Below are 27,750 nucleotides of genomic sequence, written 5' to 3'. Positions count from 1 at the left end.
GTTGTTATGTGTCTGACTGATGCTAAATAAACCATGTCAGGTTAGTAACTAGTGATATTAGCCGTCCATGTAAAGACTGTCTTATTGAACGACGACTAAACACAGTCACGTCCTGAACAACGAGGATACTGAGGTAAGAACCGGTTGATCAAACCGTTAGTGTTGCATTACATTACATTAGAAGTATAGTGGTATATTATATAGTAGTATAGTAGTATATTAGTAGTATAGTGATAATTATATAGTAGTATAGTAGTATATTAGTAGTATAGTGGTATATTATATAGTAGTATAGTAGTATATTAGTAGTATAGTATAGTGTTGCTGCCAGCTTGCTTGGCTGTCATACTAAGCAGCTAGCACTCAATCAGCTAGCACTACATCTCCATCTGCCTTCTCCAGCAGTTAGCTCCTAGCTAGCTAGTTACTGTTCTGTTACTTACTTACTTACTAGTGAGCACTAGCAGACTCAAGATACCCGTATACTCTCCTATGAGCCGTACCAGCCGTTAGCTAGCTCTTTAGCTGTATCTCATCGTTACCCTGCCGTGTTGTTGACATGGCCAGGCGAGCAGAGAGCATGACTGGTGAGAAGAGTTCAAGTCCAAACTAGCTAGTTAGCATCACTTCGGTTGCTGCTTGTAATTCAGCAGGTTTCTGCAGAGTGATAAACGGAGCTGCTGGTCCTCTATCCCACTGAGCAAAGACACGTCTAAAATACGTCTTTTAGATGTCTTTTCTGTCTTTTTCGGACGTCCAAAGACATCCAATTAGGAGCCAGAATGAATGTTTCTTTTAGTCGTTCAGATATTGGACCCGTTCTGCACGTCCACAGACGTCTTAGAGGGGTCCAAGCCAGACGTGTGAATATTGAGGGGTCCAGCAGACGTGCACACGGGGTTCAGGACCAGGACGTTATTAAGACATGATCTGAACGTCTCCCTGACGTTGCGTGTTCTCTGGGATGCTGCCTTGACAACAACTTATTATTATTATTATTATTAGCCATCTGTTCATCTTATCTGCTGGATGTGGAGCCCTAGAATAGCATAACCCAGATAATCGTGTAACGTTACTTTAAGTGGGTTGTGAAAGCAACGGCAGGTTGTTTAGAGGAAGCTCTTCCAGTCATGACCAAGCAGGAGGGTGTGACTGGCCAGGGTGGACAAGTTAGACCACTAGTAAGTCATGGAAATAGGCTCTGTGCACCAGCTCCACTACTTCCGGAAAGTCACTTGGCATCTTTATTTCCTGTCCAATATGATTGGATTAAGTGATTAATCAGGTGTGCGCTGGGTCTGCCTCACACCTGATTAATCACTTAATCCAATCATATAGGACAGGAAATCTAGATGCAAAGTTACTTTCAGGAAGTAGTGGAGCTGGTGCACAGAGCCTATTCATTTAGTTCTGTCAAGATCAAAGGGAAGTGGAACTTGGCCCTGATAGCGATGCCACAGGCTTGTGTGGTTTGAGTGTAGCCCGTGGGAAGTGTGCTGTATTTACTATTTGAGTTTTTACAGTTTGCCTTTAGACAGAGACATGTTGACTGGCGGGGGTCACGATTTGTCATGGTCATGATGCTTCATGGAGGGATACATTTTCTGCACTTAAGTTCAGCAGCCAATGTTAGTAGTGTGTCTGACTACGTGTTCAATAATGTGTACTTTAGAACAAGAGTATATGGTTGTGTCTTGTGTTATTGTGGGGGACAGGAGTATATGGTTGTGTGGTGTTATTGTTTGAGGACAGGAGTATATGGTTGTGTGGTGTTATTGTGGGGGACAGGAGTATATGGTTGTGTGGTGTTATTGTGGGGGACAGGAGTATATGGTTGTGTGGTGTTATTGTGGAGGACAGGAGTATATGGTTGTGTGGTGTTATTGTGGGGGACAGGAGTATATGGTTGTGTGGTGTTATTGTTTGAGGACAGGAGTATATGGTTGTGTGGTGTTATTGTTTGAGGACAGGAGTATATGGTTGTGTGGTGTTATTGTTGGGGGACAGGAGTATATGGTTGTGTGGTGTTATTGTGGAGGACAGGAGTATATGGTTGTGTGGTGTTATTGTTTGAGGACAGGAGTATATGGTTGTGTGGTGTTATTGTGTGAGGACAGGAGTATATGGTTGTGTGGTGTTATTGAGTGAGGACAGGAGTATATGGTTGTGTGGTGTTTTGAGGAAGCTCTTCCAGTCATGACAGAGCAGGAGGGTGAGACTGGCCAGGGTGGACAAGTTAGACCACTAGTAAGTCATGGAAATTAATTTAGTTCTGTCAAGATCAAAGGGAAGTGGAACTTGGCCCTGATAGCGATGCCACAGGCTTGTGTGGTTTGAGTGTAGCCCGTGGGAAGTGGGCTGTATTTAGTATTTGAGTTTTTACGCTTTGCCTTTAGACAGAGAAGTGTTGACTGGCGGTGGTCACGATTTGTCATAGTAAGTAAGTAAGTAAGTAAGTAATGGTCATGGTCATGATGCTTCATGTAGCGATACGTTTTCTGCACTTAAGTTCAGCAGCCAATGTTAGTAGTGTGTCTGACTACGTGTTCAATAATGTGTACTTTAGAACAGGAGTATATGGTTGTGTGGTGTTATTGTTTGAGGACAGGAGTATATGGTTGTGTGTGGTGTTATTGTTGGGGGACAGGAGTATATGGTTGTGTGGTGTTATTGTGTGAGGACAGGAGTATATGGTTGTGTGTGGTGTTATTGTTGGGGGACAGGAGTATATGGTTGTGTGGTGTTATTGTGTGAGGACAGGAGTATATGGTTGTGTGTGGTGTTATTGAGTGAGGACAGGAGTATATGGTTGTGTGGTGTTATTGTTTGAGGACAGGAGTATATGGTTGTGTGTGGTGTTATTGTTTGAGGACAGGAGTATATGGTTGTGTGGTGTTATTGTGGGGGACAGGAGTATATGGTTGTGTGGTGTTATTGTGGGGGACAGGAGTATATGGTTGTGTGGTGTTATTGTTTGAGGACAGGAGGACAGGAGTATATGGTTGTGTGGTGTTATTGTTTGAGGACAGGAGTATATGGTTGTGTGGTGTTATTGTTTGAGGACAGGAGTATATGGTTGTGTGGTGTTATTGTTTGAGGACAGGAGTATATGGTTGTGTGTGGTGTTATTGTTTGAGGACAGGAGTATATGGTTGTGTGGTGTTATTGTTTGAGGACAGGAGTATATGGTTGTGTGTGGTGTTATTGTTTGAGGACAGGAGTATATGGTTGTGTGGTGTTATTGTGGGGGACAGGAGTATATGGTTGTGTGTGGTGTTATTGTGGGGGACAGGAGTATATGGTTGTGTGGTGTTATTGTGGGGGACAGGAGTATATGGTTGTGTGGTGTTATTGTTTGAGGACAGGAGGACAGGAGTATATGGTTGTGTGGTGTTATTGTTTGAGGACAGGAGTATATGGTTGTGTGGTGTTATTGTTTGAGGACAGGAGTATATGGTTGTGTGGTGTTATTGTTTGAGGACAGGAGTATATGGTTGTGTGGTGTTATTGTGGAGGACAGGAGTATATGGTTGTGTGGTGTTATTGTGGGGGACAGGAGTATATGGTTGTGTGTGGTGTTATTGTGGGGGACAGGAGTATATGGTTGGTTCTCTGAACCTCCGGAGAGGCAGCTAGGAGAGAAAAGAGGCCAGTGAGCAGATCTGTGTTGCGTCTGTGAAACATTCCTCCCTGTAGGCAGGACACCGCGTTGCACTGCACAACAGCCACAATGCTGACACACTTTCTTCTCATGCTACTTAGTGTGTGTGTGTGTGTGTGTGTGTGTGTGTGTGTGTGTGTGTGTGTGTGTGTGTGTGTGTGTGTGTGTGTGTGTGTGTGTGTGTGTGTGTGTGTGTGTGTGTGTGTGTGTGTGTGTGTGTGTGTGTGTGCACACTTGCAGCTCTCCATGGTGTCCCTGAGTGCTGGCCAGTGGGGTAGAAGTCATGCTGCTGTGAGGAGGAGACTATCAGGTGAGTTGTTTAGGATCTCGGGTCATTTTCACTCCTAGAACACAGGTTTCAGTCTACTCAGAGCCTGTGTTGAGGGTGGATTAAACTGGTCCGCACTGCACCATGGATTGATGGGTAATAACAGTCTGCATTGATGGATAATAATAGACTACGTTGATGGATAATAACAGGCTACGTTAAGGAAAGTCCTCTGTGCTGCTCGTTCCTTTCAGTCATGTAGATGATCCCCTTACTTGTCGTAGTGTAATCTCTCTGAATTGTCAACCATTAATGTTCAACCAAAGTTGTGCATCGATGGTGGGTGTTCCTGGTGACCTGTCCACGTTCCTACCTACTCTGTGGGCTTGTGCTCATGCTAAGTTGCCCTTGTGCCTCAGTGACAGCAACAACAATCTGATGACGGGGTATGTGGGCAGATGGGTGGGGGGGGGGGGGCTAGGCTCTGTGGGGCATCTGCAGAGGGGCTGAAGGAGCCTCTCTCTCCATCCCAGAGAGAGAGGAGACAGCTGGGCTAGCAGCTGGGCCCGCCCGCCCCTAATGGACCTGCCTCTCACTGGCCAGGGAAAATCAATACCGGCTAAAATTGGCCACCAGGCACTTCTACTACCCCCCATTTACAAAAGACAGCATTTTCCGTTGGGTTTAGAAGGAAAACATGACATTTAAAACTCAGACGCAACGCACAGTTTGTGTAATTGAACACACGCTGGAATATGTTACGCTGCACAATCAGCCAGTTGGACAACTGGGGTATAATAGCGTAGTGTGGTTGGCCTGCCCTGCGGGTTAGGGTTAGGGTTAGGGTTAGGGTTGAATGGGCCCTGCTCATTCTGGGTACCTCTGCAGCCAGCTGTGACATCACCAAGCTGTGGTCAAACACTTCCAGGGATATAGCTCTGAGGCTGAGGCCAGAGATCCAGGGCTCATACTCGTCTGTGGTTTGAGAAGCAACAGCAGAAAACAGGATTAACCTGGTATGCAGATAAATATTAGTTAGTTACTACTCTCTCAAACACTCCACTGGGAGTAGCTACCTCATCAGCTAAAGATGGTGACTAATTTGTTGTCCTCTCGTTGCTATCAATAACTTGGTTGGGGATTTGGAAACCCTACAGTATAAGTTTGTTTTCTTTGGGTATTAGGGTTAGATCAGATGTGTGTGTGTGTGCGTTTGGTAGTGCAGGGTATGTGATGTATTCACCAGAGAATAATGTTTCTGCCCTCTGATTGGTTGAGCAGTGCGACAGCTCAGTAGCTGAGGCAGAATTGGCCGTGGATCCTCCGCTCTGAGTCACATGGTCCAGTCGTTGTTCACAGTGAGAGAGAGCCCACCAACGTCCGCCCAACGTCAGTTTGCAGTTCATTAATGTTTACCCATGTTGACTGGGACTGTTTGAATTAGCGTCCGGGGCGCTCCCATGGTACACCATTCACTGTCATTACCCCGTATCACACACATCAGCAACCAAACGGTTTCAATTAAAGCCCGGATGAGGGTTGGGTGGATTCTGGCTGGCTGGGAGGGGCTAATAGCTAGCCAGAGAGTCCGGGCCCGGCTGCTAGCTGCTCACCTTCCTGTCACAGAATGTGGCGCCAGCGTGGTTTTGAGAGGTCTATCGATCGTCTGAGTAGACCGGCTCACCTGAGCCCTTCCTGGAGCTGGACGGGCCGAGAGAGAAGAAGGGTCCGGTGGGAGTTAAGATCCTAAGTTTAGCAAACATCTCTGAAGTGGACACGGCTGCAGCAAAATGAATAGAGGGAAATTTGATTCTTTTTTTCTGAGAAAGACGGATCTAAAGTTTGTCGTGTGACGGTCAAATGTCACACCAGCCCAAAGTGCTCTCTTTGTACTTTTCACAAGTGCCTTTGGCAGCTGTGCTTTCATTGCAGGAGACTCTGCTCTCCGGTTTTCACAGCAGAAAGAACCTAGTTTGGCGAGCTTGGCTTCAGCATGGTAGGTCACCGTGGAGCCTGTTGCCGGTGCCTCCAGAGGTGATTAATAATAGTCTGTGTTGCTCACGCAGCCCCGCACCAGGATCGCTCTGTTGAAGGTTCTGGGCCATCGATTTATCATAGAGCAGCGTCACGGCGCGTCTCAGGTTAGCTCCCCGTCTCCCGCCTGCCCTTGACTGAAACACAGGCGTCCTCGGTGACTCATGCGTCTGAGAGCAGGCAGCAGAGTGTGCGGCCGTAGTGCTGCTAGGTGGGCCCACGGTGGACTCCCCTCTGAGAGGCTGGTGCTCTGGGGGGAAGAGAGGGCGCTTTGATTGATTCAGAGGTCGTCCTCAGCCGGGGGTGGAAGTCTAGTCCAGACTGTTGTCTTTGAAGCTCTGGTCTCTATTATAAATAGCTAACTTGAATCTGGCTCAGTCCCATCTTATTTTAAGCAGGCGGTTGTCCAGGCCCTCCTTAAAAATAAAAAAACCTGGACCCCTCCCTACCAGGAAACTACTGTCCCATCTCCAAGCTGTCGTTTGTCTCAAAGGTTTTAGAAAAAGTGGTTTCTAACCAGCTCAGCACTGTTCCATAATATATTAGACACATTCCAATCAGGTTTTCGTAAGAACCACTCCACAGAACCACTCCACAGAACCACTCCACAGAACCACTCCACAGAACCACTCCACAGAACCACTCCACAGAACCACTCCACAGAACCACTCCACAGAACCGCTCCACAGAAACCGCTCTCCTCAAGAGTCTCAAACGATATAAGGATGTCGTCAGACTCATTAGAATGCGGTAGATCACAGCATCCTGCTAGACAGGCTTAAGGAGTGGGTGGGTATCTCTGGGAGCGCCCTAAATTGGTTTGCATCCTACCTCCAAAAGATAAGTTTTGCTGTGTCCGTTGGTCCTTTTAAGTCTGACTCCGCCCCCCTTTCCTGCGGCGTCCCTCAGGGCTCTGTCTTAGCTCCTATTCTATTTGCTCTCTACATGCTTCCTCTTGGCCAAATAATCAGCAAATTCAAGGGCATCTCTTATCATTGCTATGCAGATGATATCCAATCGTTTTTCTCTTTTAAAGCTGACAGGATGGGAAATATAAACATACTGCATGAATGTCTGACCGCCATTGAGGAGTGGACTGCAACGTCCTCCAATGCGACTGAAACTGAAGTCCGGTTTGTAGCCTCAGACAGTGTCGCCTCTAGGGTGGCAAACCATATGGGTCCCTTAATGGAAATCAACTCAATGTTCACCTGCCTTAATAAATCATCTGTGGACCAGTTGCAACTGGTCCAAAATGCTGCTGCCAGGTTGCTCACCAGGTCAAAGAGGTCATGCCACATCACCCCCATCCTTGCCTGCCTACATTGGCTCCCAGTGCACTTCAGGATCCAGTTCAAGGTCCTGGTGTTCACCTACAGAGCCCTCCATGGTCAAGCCTGTATCTGCGACCTTATCCACTTATACATGTCCAGCCGGTCCCTGAGGTTGTTCGACCAGGGGCTCCTGACCAAGCTAAGGACTAAGGGTGACCGAGCTTTTGGGGCGGTGGCCACTAGGCTCTGCACTCCCTCAGGACTTGAGAGCCTCAACATCTGAGAACTCTTTTGAGTCAGTTGACTCACCTGTTCAGACAGGCTTTTGGACATCTGTAGCTCAGCTACTGATTTGTTCTATGTTGTTGTGGTTTTTATGTTATAGAAGGAGCTGCCTGTATTTTATGTGTGTATTTGTATTTGTGTGATTTGTATTTTTAATCCACTTGTGAATCACATTCGTCCTGTGAAGGGCACTATAGAAATAAAGTTTGACTTACTCTGCCAGGGTGAAGGCAGCCTTGAGAGAAAAGGAGATGAAGTTATGATTTTATACTCTCTCTCTCTCTCTCTGCCCTGCTCTCTGCCCCTCTCTCTCTCAATCTGACCCCCTCTCCATCTCTCTAACTCTCTCAATCTGTCTCTCTCTCTCTTTCTATCTCACTTTCTCTGTCTGCATCTCTCTCTGTCAATCTCTCTCTACCCCTCTCTCGATCTCTCTCTGTCTACCTCTCTCTCTATGCCCATCTCACTCTTTCTCTCTCTGTCTACCTCTTGATCTCTCTCTGTCCACCTCTCCTCACCCTTCTGTGCTTTACTCTCTCTCTGTCTCTCTGTCTCCCTCTCTCTCTCTCTCTCTCTGTCTACCCCCCCCCCCCCACACACACACACTTCTGTGCTTGACTCTCTTTCTGTCGTCCTGTCTCTCCCTCCCTCCCCCTCTCTTCTCCTCTCTTCCTCTGCTCTCTAGGGTGAAGGAAGGATGCAGTCTTCAGACCACCGGCTGCGGGACATGGACCAGCACCGCCCGCTGTTGGCGCCCGGCGAAGACGAGGAGGCGGGGTCTGCGGCGGCGCCCCGTGGAGGGGAGGCGGCGGCCGGCCGGGTGTGGTTCATCCAGGACAGCTGCGGCATGGTGTGCGCCTCCATGACCTGGCTGCTGGTGCTCTACGCCGGCTTCGTCATCAACTTCGTCATGCTGCTGCCCTCCAAGAGCTTCTGGTACGCCGCCATCAACGGGGCGGCCTTCAACTCGCTGGCCGTGCTGGCGCTGGGATCCCACCTACGGGCCATGCTGTCCGACCCGGTGAGAAAGAGGGGGGTCGGAGGAGGAGGAGGAGGAGGAGGAGGAGGAGGAGGAGGAGGGGGGGTAGGCTAGGTGTGTGTGTGTCTCACGACGGTCACCAGGCTAGCTGTGTGTGTGTTTCAGGACGGGTTACCAAGCTAGCTGTCTGCGTGGCCTCTTGGTTTATCAATATGAAGGGGGAGGAGCATCAGAGCCTCTGCAGACGGGGAGGATTAGGTCGTGTCTGGGGGGGGGGGGGGGTCAGACGGAGACGGTTAATCTGCCGGTCAGTATCACCACTGCTAATCTCCACTATCAGCCATCCTGCACAGTGGAGGGGCGTGGTCATCCATGGTGCACGTTTCTAGTCTGGGCAGAATAATAGGAGGTACTGTAGAGTAGACTATAACCATGTTATCACTAGGTCAGCATGCTACATCGCTACGACCTAAGTATAACTTATAGAGCTCTGGACGATGGAGACAGCAGACATGATGTGTCTGGCTGTCGATGTGGGTTATGGGGGCGGCTGTAGCTCAGTTGGTAGAGCGGGTCGTTCAGTGATCGAAGGGTCAGTGGTTCGAATCCCAGCTCCGACTGTCCACATGTCGAAGTGTCCTTGAGCAAGACACCTAACCCCAAATTGCTCCCAATGAGCAGGTTAGCACCTTGCATGGCAGCTACCGCCATTGGTGTGTGAATGTGTGTGTGAATGGGTGAATGAGAGGCCATTGTAAAGCGCTTTGAGTGTCGCAAAAGCGCTATATAAGTGCAGTCCATTTACCATTTATGGGAAGAATCCCTGTCTCACAGGGATGCATGGAGTCTTCTTGGATTGGTGGTTTCCATATTGATTGTCACATAACGGCGCTGTACATGTACTGTACACTAAGTAGCTTATCTGAGTGAGGTGTTACTGCTGTGTGTCCATCTGCCCGTCATACAGCTAATACCACACCCATGTCTCCCTCTCACTTTAAACAGATCTGACACACTTCATCTCCTCTGCTCTGTCCCAGAGAGAGAGAGAGAGAGAGAGAGAGAGAGAGAGAGAGACCATATTGAACTTGCACCAATGTGGTGCAGTAAGGTGCTGATAGGAGGAAGTCAAGTCTAATTGTAACAGTTAAATCCATTTCTCTTGTTCTCCAGGGGGGTAGACAGGGCCCTGGCAGGCCACATAAGCAGGCTGTCACAGTCAATAAGCCTGAAACAGGCCGAAGGGAGAGGGACTGACTGACACTAGTGCTCCAGGGTCAGGGTAATATCCGTGCGCGCTGCAGGGCTGTTCTGAGCCATGTCGCCTGGCCCGCTCTGCCGCTTTCAACTCCTACTCACTGGAAAGAATAAAGCCTGTCACTTGATGCGGAAGTCATATGTCTGATGACAGGTAAACAATGCCACCGCTGCTCTGTGGTTTTGCTCCACTAAAAAAAAAACTAAAATAGCTAAGAGAAGCAGGATGTGCTTGTGGGGTAAATGGAGCTCGCCTGATAGAAGGGACAACGCCCCTTCATTCTGATGAGGGGTAGATGTGAGGACGGTTTAAGGGAGGTCTGAGGTAGATGTACATGCACCTCCTTCTCATTATCCTATTGATTATCGATTGCGTAATATGATATGACCCATTTCACGATCAACACTGGACGTTTTAGAACAAAGGAGGACATTAATGTCTGTGACCGGCTGTGTAGAAATGGAGGACAGGACCTCGTACGCTCCGCAGCCGCAGGCTAGAGACACGACGGCACAGGACCGAATCAGAGCGGAGCTGGACTGAATGACACACGATCTTCAAGGTCATGACCTCTGTGACTAACCGGCTTCACGCCGATGTCTCTGACGCCTCCTTAGGGCGCAGTTCCCAAAGGCAACGCCACCAAGGAGTACATGGAGAGCCTGCAGCTGAAACCTGGGGAGGTCATCTACAAGTGTCCCAAGTGCTGCAGCATCAAGCCTGAGAGGGCCCACCACTGTAGGTGAGTTAGACACACACACACACACACACACACACACACACACACACACACAGGGCTGAAAATTAACTTTTTGGCTCACCTGCCAAGGGGACTGGTAGATTAAAAAATCCACCGGCCAAGTATATTTTTTACCGGCTGTTGAATCTCGTTGTCTTTTATTATTGTCCTTGATTAGCTCTGCGTTGTGTTTTTTGTTTCCAATAAAAGACGGACCCCCAATCTCCAAATATACCACACAGTCCAGTGTCTCCTTTCTCAGGTGTTTCAAATGAATCTCTCCAACACGGGATTTGAGTCTCGAGCAAAAGCGGTTTATTCCAGAAGGTATAACATATAAAAGAACATGGCGTTGTCTAATGCACAGATGACCTGTCTGGATGGCAGGTCAGTGCCTGCCCAAATCAAATAACATACAGCAGAACAGTGGTTTGAACCTCCTGACGAGAGGGAGGGGTGGGTGTCCCACACCCCCCTACGTCCTTCGAGACAAAGCTCTCTCTTCTCAATCATGCAACCTTGCAACTATACGGTGGGGACCCGTCCCATGCCTAGACCCCCCCTGGGTAGCAGCATGACTCCCCCTGTCGTAACCTCCGTCTCCAGGAACCCTCGGGCAGTCACACAGGAGTCACACACACACACACACACACACACAGTCACACAGGAGTCATACACACACACACCGGAACCAGCTGATAATGTTAATGATTGACAGTTCATTTCCATCACGGCCAAAATAATAAATTGCCTTTTTTGTCACATTATACATCTGTTTCAGTACTTTTCATTCAGATAATAGTATTATGTTGAATACATGCTTAAGGAAGAGGCCAAAGTAAAATTTAAAATAAATTAGTTTAATTCAATGCCTAGAAATTCAATTATTAATTTCCATTCACTTCCACGGTGTAGAATTATCCATAACTAGCTAACCCTACACAAATATGAGATATAAATGATCCAAGCCTTAACCTCATGGTCTTTATGTGTTTATGAACAAAATACATACTGTAACATATTCCCAGCCTGTCATCATGTAAAGTTAAACCTGAGCTGGATGAGCAGTGAAGTCAGTCAAGGAGGAACCAGAACCGTCTTCAGAGCTCATAAGATACATGACAAGCGATCAAAGACATCCCTTCTGAGAAACAGTGGCTTGGTACGCTATGGAAGCCCAGAGACAGGATGGTACACATCTGTAGGTGTTGACTGTAGTAGCGCGCGTCCTCTGAGGTAAATGGGAAAGATTTTCTATGTGCGAGTATCCTCGTGTCACCAGTCTCTCCTAGTGCGCGAGGCTCCGCAACAGTCATGTGACTGAAAACTTTATTTGGTGCAGCGGGGGAGCTATTTGAGTGCAACACACAACAAACAGAACGCCGGTCTATTGCATGAATGTGGCGTCATCGCACGCATAATTTATTACATGGTACAAACATTTACCCGCCAGCGTAATGCAGATAGCCTCCGAAATGTAGTCGCCAAATGGAAATTTTACCCCATTGGCGGGTGGCGGGTGTTAATTTTCAGCCCTGCGCACACACACACACACACACACACACACACACACTCTTAACAAAACCACCAACATACCTGTAACAAACACTGCCTCTATGCCTCTGTCATCTGAGTCTGTGTTCCTAGTCAACTCAACTCTAACTTTATTTATAGAGCACATTTAAAAACGACGCTAGGTGAAATAAAGGCCTGTTCCCCTCTCCCAGACTGTGAATCACCTCCCAGCAGTATTTGTCTCCTCAACAGTCTCTGATGTATTGCACTGTAATCACTCATTCACAATATTTCAGATTGATTTTCGCTTGACTGTTTAATAGCCGGACTGAATGGGTTATTGACAGATGGGAAACAGGCTTAATTGAAGCAATTTGAGCTGTGACATTAAACAGGGAGAGGACAGGAAATGACCAGGCCTCCTGGGAGCAGCTTCTATTCATCATCTCGTGTGGACAAATAAATATCTCAGAATTGTACTTCAAGCATAGACGCTCTTGTTGGCCAAGGTTTTTTTTATTAGGTGGGCTAGCTTGTAGAAGCTAGCCCAACTTGTGATATTCACCTATTTCTTTCTTTCTTTCTTTCTTTCTTTCTTTCTTTCTTTCTTTCTTTCTTTCTTTCTTTCTTTCTTTCTTTCTTTCTTTCTTTCTTTCTTTCTTTCTTTCTTTCTTTCTTTCTTTCTTTCTTTCTTTCTTTCTTTCTTTCTTTCTTTCTTTATTATAGTTCTCCCCAGTTTTTTGCCGCTTAACTACTTCTTCATACTTCGTGCTAGAAACTTCATTCAAACTTTAAAATGTTCATGACATTTAGCTATTAATCGGATGTATTCAGATTTTGGATATTTTTTTTAGTAATTTAACTTTTAATAGTAATTTTTGTGCCATTGAAACTGCTGGTGGAATGTTCAGTAGCTTGATGTTTTTAGAGTGGTGGCAGCTGTTGCTTGGAAAATAATTGTTTTGAAAAACAATTTTCCAAAAAATGTCGTAAACTGCTGGCACTCCTATACACACACATTATATATTAAAATGTTCACACAACTGTGCTGATTCATACAATGTAAGTATCTAAGCTGTGTGACTTATAGTTTTCGCTGTATGACGATTTGTTCGGCAACTGCGCTCCCCATTGAAACGTATGGCGACGCACTCTAACTTTTGAGCTGCTAATTTTGCATTTTTACCCTTTTTCTAACTTGTCGCTATGCCTACAGTTTTAACAGCTCATACACATATTATATATCGAAATGTTCACACAACTGTGCTGATTCGTACATTGTAAGTATCTAAGCTGTGTGACTTATAGTTTTTGCTGTATGGCGATTTGTTCGGCAACTGCGCTCCCCATTGAAACGTATGGCGAGTGAGTCAGCGAATTCTGTGTGTTCTGTGCTTTGGTGCTGTAGAGCTGTGCTGCTGCGCTGTGGTTGCTATGGTGACAGTTCACAGGAGAGAGCTTGAAGGTATCTTAAAGGTATACGCACCTTTTTATGTTCTTTCATTCTTTCTTTCTTTCTTTCTTTCTTTCTGTTGCTTTTTTGAATTTGTGTGCATGTGCACTGTGCAGCCTCTCTTAAAGGTACAGGCACCCTTTTATAACTAATGTGATAGCACAGAACTCAGCCAAAGTGGAATAGAGACACATGATCTTCACTGGTGGGGGCCGGTGGGTAGCCCAGACAGGAGTACACCGTCCCTGACTGGCTATAACCAAAAGGGGCGGAGCCTCTCCACCACTCTACTATTCACGCCACAGAACCCACAACTAAGCCCCTGAGTGGGCTACAGACACACGTTCTTCGCCGGTGGGTGCATGGAGATTGCCCGGAGGTCATTGCACTGCCCCCGACCGACTCTGACCTGAGGGGGCAGAGTCTCACCACCACGCCACTGTCCACGCCACGGGCCCCACAACTCAGCCCCTGAGTGGGTTAGAGACACATGGTCATCACCGGTGCAGGCGGGTAGGTGGCCCGGAGAGGGGTACACTGTCCTCGACCAGCTCTGACCTGAGGGGTCGGAGTCTCGCCACCACGCCACTGTCCACGCCACAGACCCCACAGCTCAGCCCCTGAGTGGCTAGAGACGCACGGTCTTCGCCGGTGGGTGCATGGAGATTGCCCGGTCCGTAGTAGTACTAGCAGTAGCTGTTGCATACAGCTGCAGCAGCTAGCCCACCTCACATTTTCTCCAGGAAATGTACTTTCTAGTTTTAATTTTAACATATCTGTGGTCACTGCAGCCTGTTGATTAGCTGGTTGTAAAGGGAGGCCACATCCGTTCTGAGGCTGAGGAAGACTAGCCCTAACCCTGCTGTGTTGTGTTGTCTCTGCTCTTCCTCCAGTATCTGTAAGAGATGCATTCGGAAGATGGACCACCACTGTCCCTGGGTCAACAACTGTGTGGGGGAGAACAACCAGAGGTTCTTCGTGCTGTTCACTGTAAGTACTGTAATAGTACTGTTCACTGAAATTAATGTTCACTGTAAGTACTGTAATAGTACTGTTCACTAAGTACTGTAATAGTACTGTTCACTGTAAGTACTGTAATAGTACTGTTCACTGTAAGTACTGCAGTAGTACTGTTCACTGAAAGTAATGTTCACTGTAAGTACTGTAATAGTACTGTTCACTGTAAGTACTGTAATAGTACTGTTCACTAAGTACTGTAATAATACTGTTCACTGGAAGTACTGTAATAGTACTGTTCACTGGAAGTGTATGTACTGTAATAGTACTGTTCACTGGAAGTACAATAAATACTGTTCACTGGAACTACTGTAATAGCACTGTTCACTGGAAGAGTAAGTACTGTAATAATACTGTTCACTGGAAGTATTGTAATAGTACTGTTCACTGGAAGTATTGTAATAGTACTGTTCACTGGAAGTATTGTAATAGTACTGTTCACTGGAAGTGGAGAACAGGACCAGCTCAGATGTCACTAGTACAGACCAGCTGGCAATTAGGCCAAGGCTATTTGTAGCTGAGCTAGAAAATAGTACTTGTATGATTCACATAATCTCAATTACTTCTATTGAATATAAAAAATGAAATGGGCAATGGTTAACCTGCATCCTGAATGTAGTTGTGTATAGCCTGTGATAGTAATGGTGTGTATTATGTAATAGTGCTGTCCCCAGTGAGGTTTCAGGTTGTGGAACCAGTCAGACCACATGCCCACTCGCACACACACTCATGCATTGTTGTAAGAGGGAATTTATTTTGTAAAAAAAAAAAGTATATATAACCGCAAGCGGTAATGACAGGGGTACAGATACACCTCCATGACCATAAACAGATAGATGGATAGATACTTTATTGGTGTGTGTGTGTATATATATATATATATATATATACACACACACACACATATATGTGTATATATATATATATATACACAGTATAATAGGGGGGAGACTGACAGACAGGGAGACAGACAGGCTGGCCCACCAGGTAAATTCAGCAGGACCAGCGAAGCTTTGTAGCTGGTTCTAGGGTATGACAGCGTCATCTACTTTGTATTGAGGTCATTGTGTCACACATTTACCACGGTCACAATATTATATACCACCAACCAGCCAGAGGGCGCTGTGTGCATGTTTTGAATGGGCACTAGCATAAAGTGCTAACTTTGTCACATCACACAATTTTTAAAGGACAGGTTCTGAATTTAGCATTATAAGCCATGTTATAAGGTTATTTACGATCATACTGTATACAACGGCCGATATCAACGTTTCGTCAAAGGGTGCACTCTAGAGATATAGCCTGTCCGCTAACATACTCAATGGATCCAGAGGTGCATAGACAAAATCCCTCAAAAACACCTGCTTGAGGCAATCACCAACCTTAACAAGAATTTAGATGACAAATTCGCTAGCCTATGCACTCAAATACAGCAGATACAAGCAGATGTCATGGAGACCAGTGAACGCCTTCAGTCACTTGAAACGGCGGTCGAGGGCCACGACAGTTAGGATTGACGAGCTGGAGAGGCTCTGCGACTCCCTTGTGTCTGACAACAAATATTTGAAAACAAAGCTTGATGACCTGGAATCTAGATCCCGACGCCAGAACATCAGAATTGTTGTAATCCTTGAGGCCTTCGAGGGAGGCAGACCCACTGAGTATCAATTCAGTGATATATCTACTGGGCAAAGAGCACTTTGGAATTGACTTTAAAGTTGACCGCGCCCACAGATCTCTCGCTGCCAAGCCCAAGGAAGTTGCCCCACCGAGGCCATTCATTGCCCAGCTGCACTATCCACAATCTCGGGATCTCATAATGAGGCTGGCTAGTGAGAAACACCCCATTTTCTACGAGAATCGACAGATCTTCTTCCCAGACTTCACACAAGAGACTGCACCAACTTAAACAGTTTGACTCTGAGAGAGAGAGAAATGCAAAACGGCGAGGATACGCTACGGTTCTCCACCCAGCTCGCTTTAAGATGACGCTCAACGGCAGGAACCGCACTTTCACCATCTGATGCGGAGCGTTTTCTAGCCGCCCAGCGTGACTCTCAGTGAACTGCATACAAGTGCCCATGTCGGTCAGTCAGCTTACAGACCTCGGTAGTTTCAGTTTCAGTTTATTTTATTTGTTAGAGAGGGATAATGTACATTAAGAAACATTTTATAAAATAGAATGTAAATGTACCCAATTGTAGCCAAAAGGCTAGTTTACATTGGCAGTCCCCCTGCCAGAAATAATCAGCTAGTACCTAGTAAAAAAGATTAAAACACAAGTGCAAACACATTAGCAATAACATATAACATATATAATTCAACCCTTGCAATATACACAGTTCATCCCCACATGGTATACACATCAGTGTTCACATATTTGATTATCTATCAACCAGTTCCTAAGATTATATTTAGAGGTATTGAATGAAATGGACTCTAATGTTCTGTGGGATGTTATTCCACTCAGGCGCTGTTTCATAAGAGAAAAACGATTGCCCAAATGCGCTCTTTTCTAAAATTTTGCAGTCTCCTCTGGCTGTCCCTCTGGTGACTCTGGCTGTCCCTCTGGCTGTCCCTCTGGGGACTCTGGCTGTCCCTCTGGTGACTCTGGCTGTCCCTCTGGGGACTCTGGCTGTCCCTCTGGCTGTCCCTCTGGGGACTCTGGCTGTCCCTCTGGTGACTCTGGCTGTCCCTCTGGCTGTCCCTCTGGGGACTCTGGCTGTCCCTCTGGGGACTCTGGCTGTCCCTCTGGTGACTCTGGCTGTCCCTCTGGCTGTCCCTCTGGGGACTCTGGCTGTCCCTCTGGCTGTCCCTCTGGGGACTCTGGCTGTCCCTCTGGCTGTCCCTCTGGGGACTCTGGCTGTCCCTCTGGGGACTCTGGCTGTCCCTCTGGCTGTCCCTCTGGGGACTCTGGCTGTCCCTCTGGGGACTCTGGCGTCCCCTCCAGAAGCACCAGTTACAGAGGAGCGGAAATGGACTTGATTGCAGAGTGGAGGTGGAGCCAAGTTATGCTGAATTTTGTACATTAGGCAGCAGTTCTTAAAGAGAACAAGGTTTTCCCAACTTAATAGTCTATATTTTTGTAAAATTGCACAATGATGAGAAAATCTTGGTTTTTTATCTAGTATTTTGAGTGCTTGTTTGTATAGAGAAATAACCGGTGTTATTGTGGTGATGTTAGCAGTAGACCAGGTGGGTAAACAGTAGTTTGTGTAGGATAGTATGAGAGAAAACATGTACATTTCCGCTGCCTCTATGGACATGTGGTTCCTGAGATGCCGAAAATTCGCCAGAGTGAACTTGAGATGAACAGATCCATACTGAATTTCTCTGACTCTAATATAGTAATAGGCGGAAATGTTATCCAATCCAGCTCTAGCATCCGTTTAAATACTCTGGTAGACAATTTGAACCTAGTAGATATATGGAGACTCTTACACCCAACTGTCAGAGACTACTAATTTTTCTCTCCAGTCCACAAATCGTTTTCCCATATAGATTTATTTTTGCTAGACTCCCGATAAACATCGGCCATTGATGAAATAAAATACCACCCTATCATAATATCAGATCATTCACCGTCGTCCATGTCACTGAAGCTGGGCGAGAACACATCCAAGGGTAGCCAATGGCGATATGATGCAATGTTGCTTAGGGATATGGAATTACCTCTATATTATTTTTAGAAATTGGATTCTATTATCTCTTCATTTATCTGGAGCAATAAGGTGGCCAGAATATCAAGAGTACACCTATGTAAAAGTAAGTTTGAAGGTGGTTTCGGCCTATCTCAGTTTAAACTTTACTATTAAGCAGCAAACCTAAGAGTTCTGTCCCTCTGGCGTACCAGACCATCATTAGATCTGACGTAGTCAAACACTAATTCTTGGCTTCAGATTGAACAGGCAGTCAGACGTTTGCTGCACTTTTGAACAATCCTGACAAGGTAAAAATCCCATCCTACATAACCAGACCCATCATTTTAAAGCTTAATGAGAACTTTTTTATGGTTCAACATTCACCTTTACTTGCTATTAGTTTGTGCATTGGCCTAAGAAAGACCCCCAAAATCCTGTAAATTTTTCGTAACATGAGACTGCATGAGACCCTGTGAATTTATTATTTTAGAATTTCGGTGTACTGGCTATCTTGTGGTGGAAACGGAAGTGACACGTTCTGCGTGTCACAATATCAGGAAGAAAACAAACACTTCGCCCCGCGAAACAAAATCTACATACAAGAAAGAAGACCAGTATTTACCTGCATTGAAGCCATCCTTCCAGAAAGTAGCTACAATCTGCGGCACAAACGTTTATCATTTTTTTCCCATCATTACAGCGAGTGAGTGGGGGATTGTGGGAAGTGTGGTTCTTAAAACGTTAGTGCCGATTTTATCACGACCAGAGGGGCTGCCAAAGTGCCGAGTTATCTCGTGTAGCTTTAAACTCCCTAAGAATATGGAGGCAAATTCAATCTTTTCTCAAGTTGCCTAAAGTCAACTCTGACACTCCTATCTGTAGCAACCACACTTTCCCCCCAGGTTTAAACAATCTGACCTTTTGAAACTGGAAAGAGAAAAACATGGCCACAATTAGTGACTTGTACATTGGGAGTACACTAGCATCTTTCCAGCAATTGCAACTGTCGAGTAGTCGGCCTTCAACACACTATTTTAGATACCTGAAAATAAGAGACTTCCTCAGGACTCATTTACCAAATTTAGTAAATATACCTACACACCCTTCACTTGACATCCTCGCACGCCACGACCCCAACAGTAAAGGGTCCATTTCTTTCCTTTATTCAACTCTGCAAGTCCATGTTGAGGTGTCTGATGATAAACTAAGAAATGCTTGGGTGGAAGAACTCATGGAATGACATTCTTACTAAGATTTGTAACGCCTCCATGAATGCTAGACACCGACATAAACAATTTAAGATTGTCCATAGGCTCTATTATACAAAACTAAGACTTCATTCTTTCTATCCTGACGTTTCTCCTATACGTGACAAGTGCTAACAGGACACAGGTACGCTAGCTCATCAGGTACGCTAGCTCATCAGGTACGCTAGCTCATCAGCTATGGCTGTGCCAAAAGCTTCTCTCTTTCTGGTCCCTTATATTCAACTATATATGGAAAGCATACAGTAAAACAATAAAACCAGATCCCTTCCTTGCAATCTTTGGGGTATCTGTGAATTCTGTAATAGATTAGATTAACACATTGTTCAGGCCATCTCCCTTTGCACTCTCCTAGTGAAACGCCTCATTAGTGGAAATCATCAACAGTGGAAATCTCTCCAAAACAGTGGAGTCCAGCCCTACATTCCCTCACTAGCTGAGGGAGCTAGGTAATGTTATTCACATGGAGGGTCTTCGATACCAATTGGCCAACAAAGAAAAGGTTTTCCTGAAAATTTGGAAACCACTTCTGGACAAATGGTCATCATCCCAGTAGAATGGTCTACCCCTGGTGCTTGATGCATAATAACCATCCATATTGCATTATATCCTGTTTTTATTCAGACTACCGTAGTTGCCAGGTTGTTTTTCTTTTTAGTTTTTTACTTTTTTTCCTTTCTCTTTACCACTTTATTGTTTGTTCTTTATTTCATTCAATTATGTAAACGTTCATCTTTGTAAACATATATTATTGACTAAATAGTTATTCATTTTGTGCTGTCTACTAGATTATTATTCATTGCTATTATCATTTCATGTTCTGCCATTTGTTCGTTATTACTGAGTTTGGAGGCTACCGTAGAAGAAGAGCCGCTTCTGGGTCACAGGTCTACACAACAACAACAACAACAACAAAGCTTTGCAGCTTGTATTTTATTCACTGTAATGATGGAGTGTGCTGCAGTCTTGAGGCCGCTGCTCAGCCCGTCCACTGTGCCACCGTCATCTTGTTTGTGACGGTGACAGAGAGGAATCTCTCCCGGCTCACCGGCACAGAACAAAGAATCCAGCACAGTGTATTATGAGTGGTGAAAACCCTCTGTTCTCTTTCCTATTGGCACCGGTCCCCGCGGTTCTTCTCCTTTCAACCCTCTCACCATCCCTCCCTCTCCCTCTCCTTCTCTCTCACCATCTCTCCCTCTCCTTCTCTCTCACCATCCCTCCCTCTCCCTCTCCTTCTCTCTCACCATCCCTCCCTCTCCCTCTCCTTCTCTCTCACCATCCCTCCCTCTCCCTCTCCTTCTCTCTCACCATCCCTCCCTCTCCCTCTCCTTCTCTCTCACCATCCCTCCCTCTCCCTCTCCTCCTCTCTCACCATCCCTCCCTCTCCCTCTCCCTCTCTCTCACCATCCCTCCCTCTCCCTCTCCTCCTCTCTCACCATCCCTCCCTCTCCCTCTCCTCCTCTCTCACCATCCCTCCCTCTCCCTCTCCTTCTCTCTCACCATCCCTCCCTCTCCCTCTCCTTCTCTCTCACTATTCCCCACTGACCTTTCCCTTTAAACCTTTTCTCTCTCTCTCTCTACCTCCCCCTCCTCCCCCTCTCTCTACCTCCCCCTCACCCCCCCTCCTCTCCTCTGCTCCTGCAGATGTACGTATCCTTGATCTCGACCCACGCCCTGGGTCTCAGCACCCTGCACTTCTTCAGCTGTGTTCAGGTCCAGTGGGATGGTAAGAATACTCATAATAATAATAATAACAACCTTGATGTCAAGTCATGTACATTTAAACATCATTTCACACGGTCTCTATAAACGTTGCTATCTACTTTGCTATCACTGTACGTTTTGCATAGTTTTATTGATTGCTGCATTCTTGGCCAGGTCACCCTTGTAAAAGAGACCGTCTCATTGGCGCTTTTCCCTGGTGAAATGAAGACATAAAAAGAAGGTGTGGGAGTTTTAAGAACAGCTAAATGTAATTGTAAACGTCATCACATGAACAACAAGGGGAAGAGACACAGGAACATGTGATACATGTGATATTACATTACATTAGTCATTTAGCTGACGCTTTTATCCAAAGCAAGTGATTGAAGAACAATTAGAAGAATTGTGTACAATATAGTAATTGTATTTAACGTAGGAAAAGCCAATGTACTACTACTTGCCAGAACTCACAAGTGCATCTCCTTTCTAAAACAAGTGACCAAGAGCATAGTCTAGTGCTGAAGGCAAAGTGCAAGAATAGCAAACTAAACTGATATGTCTGTTCCCGTAAAGAAGGCGATGTTGTGTTTGCCGCGGAGCAGCAGATGATCTCTGCTGCAGGTCCAGCTCCGAGCTGCCAGGCATCGTCCAGCAGCTGTCGCTCCGCTGGCGGCCTGTGGAAGTGACCCGGGGGTGGGGTGGGGGGGGGTGGGGGCGGGGGGGGGGGGGGGGTGGGCGGAGGTGGGGGGGGCGGAGGTGGGGCGGGGGGGGGGTAGTGTTTCACCCAGCGCTCTGGTCTCTAGCAGCATAACGTTGACACTGCGGATGTCGACACCGGCGTCTATAAGAGTGATCAGAACAGAGTGCAGTCGCATTTCAGACATTGGAGAGCATGCAGGGGGTTGAGAGCATGCAGGGAGTTGGATTACTTGTGTCGATGGCGCAGTCGCAAGTGTGGACCACGGTTGGGTTTATCTGTGTTTCTGGACATGGTGAATGTAATGTTTGCTTATTGAGGGGCTCGCGTTGCGATGGGGGGGGGGCAAATGGAGTGAGATCAGACTGCAGATTGCTTTTTTACTGTCATAAGGGAGTGTATGAAACTAACCAGCTCTCCTCTCCTCTCCTCTCCTCTCCTCTCCTCTCCTCTCCTCTCCTCTCCTCTCCTCTCCTCTCCTCTCCTCTCCTCTCCTCTCCTCTCCTCTCCTCTCCTCTCCTCTCCTCTCCTCTAGAGTGCAGTGACTTCTCTCCATCCGTGGTCGTGATGCTGCTGATCTTCCTCTGTCTGGAGGCCGTCCTCTTCCTCCTCTTTACCGCCGTCATGTTCGGCACGCAGGTCCACTCCATCTGCAACGACGAGACGGTGAGTCAGCACACACGCACACACACGCATACACACACACACACACACACACACACACACACACACACACACACACACACACACCGCCTTCAATCCCACAACCATCATCATCATCATCATGATCAGCATGAGCACACCATGGCCTTTAGGGTAGCCTCAGTCATCTGTGTGTTTGTGCACTTATCAATAAAATGAAACAATAGTACTTCTGAAACACGGAGAACTCACCCGACCCCAGCTGTGTTCAGAAGCAGACCCAGACTGCGTACTCTCCCTCCTTGAAGTCCCATGTGGGTGGGGGGGGGGGGGGGGGGGGCTCTGTGTTTGTCAAAAAAGCAGGAAAGCTCCACTCTGCGTCAAACACTCCTATGTTTTATTCAATTAGGGACATCTTGGTTCAACTGTACGGTCTTCATCATCAGCCCTATTACCCCCCCCCCCAAGGTCTTCATCATCAGATCTATGACCCCCCCCCTGCCCCAAAGTCTTCATCGTAGGATCTATGACCCCTCCCTTCTTTGAGCAGATGGCTGTACAGCAGCACCATCAGCACCTCTGTCCCTCCAGGGAAATAACAGACCTCAGTCAATCTGGCCGAGTCATTGTCCTGCACCGCTGACTCACTCTTCATGTGCTGCTTTCTCACACTCTTAATGGCTTTGGGTTCGTAACTGTTGGGTCTTCAGGCAAATGCGCCTGTCTGACTTGGACCGCAAATCATCCTGGGCACAATTCTCCTGGTATCTGTGAAGGAATGAAATGGTTGCAGGTGCCTCCCTGCGTATTAGACCTGGCATCATGACTGCTGAGGAGGCCTGAGAGATGGTGGATGTGGAAAGCTGGGTTCACGTTCCACAATCAAGATCGTTTCAAGCAGTTTGAGAATGTTTGTAATTCTGGAATGTCTCCCTGTTCTAAAACTGGAATCTTTAAGATTCATCATGTCAAATCTTGTACAAGTACAGTTTTAGAACTGGGAAGGCAGTTCCATGTTTTTCATGTCTTGGCAGTTGGATGTGAACCCATTTGTAAAGAACAGTCACTGTACTAGATGACTGACCAGTCACAATAAAGCTGAGTTTTCTCTTTAAAACTGACAGGTTGACAGGAGAGCTGTGTAATCTAGACCAGAAAAGATGATACTAGTCGCGCAATCAAATAACACGTTGTATAAACATCCAGATTTAGTAGTTTAAATGTTTGGAATATGTTCAATGGCAAAGAAAAAGCTGCACTCCTGTTGGAGGGGAATTTGTTCTTAACTTCCCAACCAGGTTAAATAAAGAAATAAAATAAAGAAGTAAAAAAGACAAACGCAAACCCGCTGGCACCAGACCTGGGTTGAGGTAGTGTTTGAAGTGTGTGTCTCTTTCCTCCAGGAGATTGAGCGTCTGAAGCACGAGAAGCCGACATGGGAGCGCCGCGTGCGCTGGGAGGGCATGAAGGCCGTGTTCGGAGGCCCGCCCTCCCTCCTGTGGATCAACCCGTTCGCAGGACTGCGCCTGCGCCGCCTCATCACGACTCGCCCTCGCCGCAGCGGCCCGGAGATCTCCATCTGAGGGCCGGAGGGATCAGATGCAGCTCGCCAACCTTTGCTGTCCCGGACATCCTGAACGGGGTCTCCTGGGTGGCTTTCGCAGGGGCAGAGAGGGGAGCACAGCACCTGCGCCCTCAGTGAGAGACGACCCAACGGGCGAATCGGTCACCCTGGAAAAGACTACCCAACGGGCGAGTCTGATACCCTGGAAAAGACTACCCAACGGGCGAATCGGTCACCCTGGAAAAGACTACCCAACGGGCGAATCGGTCACCCTGGAAAAGACTACCCTCTCTCACGTTCTGATGTAGACATGATCTCACCACTTCTGTCTACAACAGCATGTCATGAAATATTGTTTCTTTTTCTTTTTCAAAGAGCTCCTTTTCTGGCTTTTTAAAAATGATACAGTATGAAATAAGGAAGAGATATGGGACTGAGAGACACTCAAGTGCTGTTGCATTGTGAACTCACTCGAGGAGTACAGGACCCCACCCAAGGCCTTTCTCTGCACAGGTAGGAGGCAGGGACACGGTGTCGCCCTGTGCTGGTCCTCTTTAGGAAATAACTCATCTCAAGTGGATTCACATATGACACTGAATGAATGGCTTGGAATTCGGGTTCCACTGGACTGGACTGGACTGGACTGGACTGGACTAGACTAGACTAGACTAGACTAGACTAGACTAGACTAGACTAGACTAGACTAGACTAGACTGGACTGGACTGGACTGGACTGGACTGGACTGGACACAGACCCCAGTGATTCCCCTGCTGCCCTGTGGCTTGAGCATTGATGTGCACTACATGCTACTCAAATGCACTACAGGTACATGGAATCCAAGTGTATTACGTGTATTCCAAGTGTACAACGTGTATTCTGAGTGCACTATGTGTATTCCAAGTGTACTATGTGTATTCCAAGTGCACTACATGGAATCCAAGTGTAATATGCATATTTGAAGTGCACTACATGTATTCCAAGTGCACTACGTGTAGTCCAAGTGCACTACATGATATACAGTAAATGGTTCTTGAGCTACGTCCCTGCAATGAAGCCGTGCGCATCAGAGAGAAACTCACGTCTGGACTTGCAGCCACTCAATCATGCAGCATCTCAAACTAGTTGAAAAATCTTCAATTTAAAGGTGAACATTTAATTGGAAATAAAACACAGTAAATTAAATGAACAGAAAAGCCATTCAGGACTGAATCATATCTTTCAGTTTTGCTCAGATCTGGTATTCACATTTGTGTTGCGTATTGAGTTACAGTAGTCACTAGACGTAACCTTTAGAACAAAACCTACTGGATAACCTGTTACTTAATGACCACTCATCGAGATGACAGTGTGGAAATTATAAAAAATGGAAGTGCTGATACAATACTGATAGTTCACCCAATTCATCCCCAGTAATTTAAACAATGAACAAAGGATTGTATGACATTTTAAAGTTTTTTTATTTTGGCAAAGACATTACAGTATTTGTTCCATGTGAATTGAAAGTGAACAAAAGCTCTTTGGATGTCCATTGAGACGGAACCAAGCGTGACAGGGTTTGTCTTGTGTGGTGTTTTAGGGGGCTACTCAGTGCTGGAGGGGTGTGAAAGAGGAACTCAGACATGGACATAGCCTTTTTTGGCAGGCAGGGAGATTTCTTGATCTCGAGAGTATACGTTTTCTCATGTGCCATCTCAGTTTGATTCCCATGGTATTCTTTCACGCTTGCATGGTGTACTGTGGGAGAAGACGACGGGGAAACTAGCCACCTCTACACCACCCTGCTGTTAGCCCACAAACCGGAACCTTCTCACCTGCTACAGGAGCTGTCAGTTAAAGCATCTTATGTTTGAGTTCACTGCACCACCATGACCCTCTGTGGTCATGAAAGAAGAGTTTTAAGTTATTGTCTATAGATATCCTTGCCTTTTAAATCCATACAATCATTCTGATTTACCTTAAATGTATCGGCCACAAATGCCATATTTGGAGTGTGTTAATCCTTGATTTTAATCATAGTTTTTATCACTCTTTTAAGCAGAAAGTAGCCCTTGAACAAATATAGGAATGTGAGTGTCTACTGTAAAAGGCTACTGTGGTGGAATAGGACCTAATTTTGCTCTCCTGATTTTTACACCTGAAGAGAGAGATCTGTCTTTGAAGAGAACACATCTTTCATTTGACCTTGAAGAGAAGATATGTGATAGCTGTTTGGTGTTTGTTCTATTTTGGCACTAAGGGAAGCGGGGAAAGCACTGAAGGACATGACTTTGTGAAGCCACAGAGGTCTGTCATAAAAGATAGGTCTCTCAGGCTGTCTACAATATGATTGACTGTACCAGCTGACTCCTCAGCATCTCATTTATCTCTGGGTTGGGTTTAGTCACCTCTCCATCATAATACTGGTGAGATTAGGCATACTGCGGTGTAATACTGGTGAGATTAGGCATACTGCGGTGTAATACTGGGGAGATTAGGCATACTGCGGTGTAATACTGGGGAGATTAGGCATACTGCGGTGTAATACTGGTGAGATTAGGCATACTGCAGTGTAATACTGGGGAGATTAGGCGTACTGCGGTGTAATACTGGGGAGATTAGGCATACTGCAGTGTAATACTGGGGAGATTAGGCATACTGCGGTGTAATACTGGTGAGATTAGGCATACTGCAGTGTAATACTGGGGAGATTAGGCATACTGCAGTGTAATACTGGTGAGATTAGGCATACTGCAGTGTAATACTGGGGAGATTAGGCATACTGCGGTGTAATACTGGTGAGATTAGGTGTACGGCGGTGTAGCTCGAGAAGTGCAGAATGATGGATCCATACCTGGACTCGAGCTAATTAACCCTGTGGCAGGCTTGAAGCAGTCTAGAGCTCACAGTCACATTATACTGATTCATTATGTTTGCAATATACAAGGTTAAAGAAACATGGCCAACACTGAACGATAACATGCGTTGTTGTTCTGTGGGGTGTGTGTGTGTGTGTGTGGGAGGGGGGGGGGGTTCTAATAGGTCTGAGGGATTGTGAGCTACACCATACAAGTGTTTCCATGTCTTGTCCTAGTCTGGCCAAATGCAAACATACATATTGTAAAACGTAAACCCTGATAGCCACGATGTAGCCATGCAGTATAACGCTGTACCCAGGGCACAACAATGATGCACAATCACAGCCTGCTTTACCAGATAAACAATCATCCAGCTTTCCCTCACACAGGTCACCCTCATGTATATGAATGAGTATGAACGTCTTGAAAGATTTTTTTAAATGTCTCATAAATTGTCTTTATAATGTGTTATTTTGCATAATAAACTTGATTCCGAAGTATATTTGTGCCACTCTGTTCTACCTCAAGATCGTTTGTAGATTCTTTATGATAAAAGTAGGCCCCCGTTTAGACTTGGTTTTAGAATGCGTTTTGAACCCGTTTAGACTTGGTTTTAGAGCGTTTTGAACAATCAGATTCAATACAAGTGTAAACGGCCACCAAAACGTTTTGTGAAACGTTTCCTTAAATCGCTTGCCGAGGTGGCCTGGGACGCATTTGACCACATATCTTTAGTAGTCTAAACGTTTATGCGTCCTGATGCGTCCCCGAAAGTCGTAACAGGATAACAGGATATTTTTTTCTCCTTTTTCGCCTTATCCTGCGCTCGCAAATGACTTGGAATAGTCCTACTATGTTCATTAGTTCTTCAAACATCTTCAGTTGTTTTCATTTGCACTCTTTTCCCCCATCTGAT

At 46.2% G+C, this 27,750-nt stretch overlaps 1 protein-coding gene across 1 annotated transcript; it reads left to right on the top strand.

The window, feature by feature from the left end:
• On the top strand, positions 1–24,419 carry zdhhc7 (zDHHC palmitoyltransferase 7). Its single transcript, XM_084436965.1, has 8 exons — positions 1–133; positions 3,902–3,971; positions 8,208–8,543; positions 10,377–10,501; positions 14,360–14,456; positions 21,037–21,118; positions 22,329–22,459; positions 23,839–24,419. Exons 3-8 carry the CDS (start codon positions 8,220–8,222, stop codon positions 24,016–24,018), a joined length of 939 nt encoding a protein of 312 aa, XP_084293091.1. The 5' UTR covers positions 1–133; positions 3,902–3,971; positions 8,208–8,219; the 3' UTR covers positions 24,019–24,419.
• The last annotated feature ends 3,331 nt before the right edge of the window (positions 24,420–27,750 follow it).

Source organism: Borostomias antarcticus, assembly GCF_949987555.1.
Source record: "Borostomias antarcticus genome assembly, chromosome: 4".
In the NCBI taxonomy this organism is placed as follows: Eukaryota; Metazoa; Chordata; class Actinopteri; order Stomiiformes; family Stomiidae; genus Borostomias; species Borostomias antarcticus.
The sequence above is the reverse complement of the archived record's forward strand: the minus strand, read 5'-3'. Positions and strand labels throughout refer to the sequence as shown.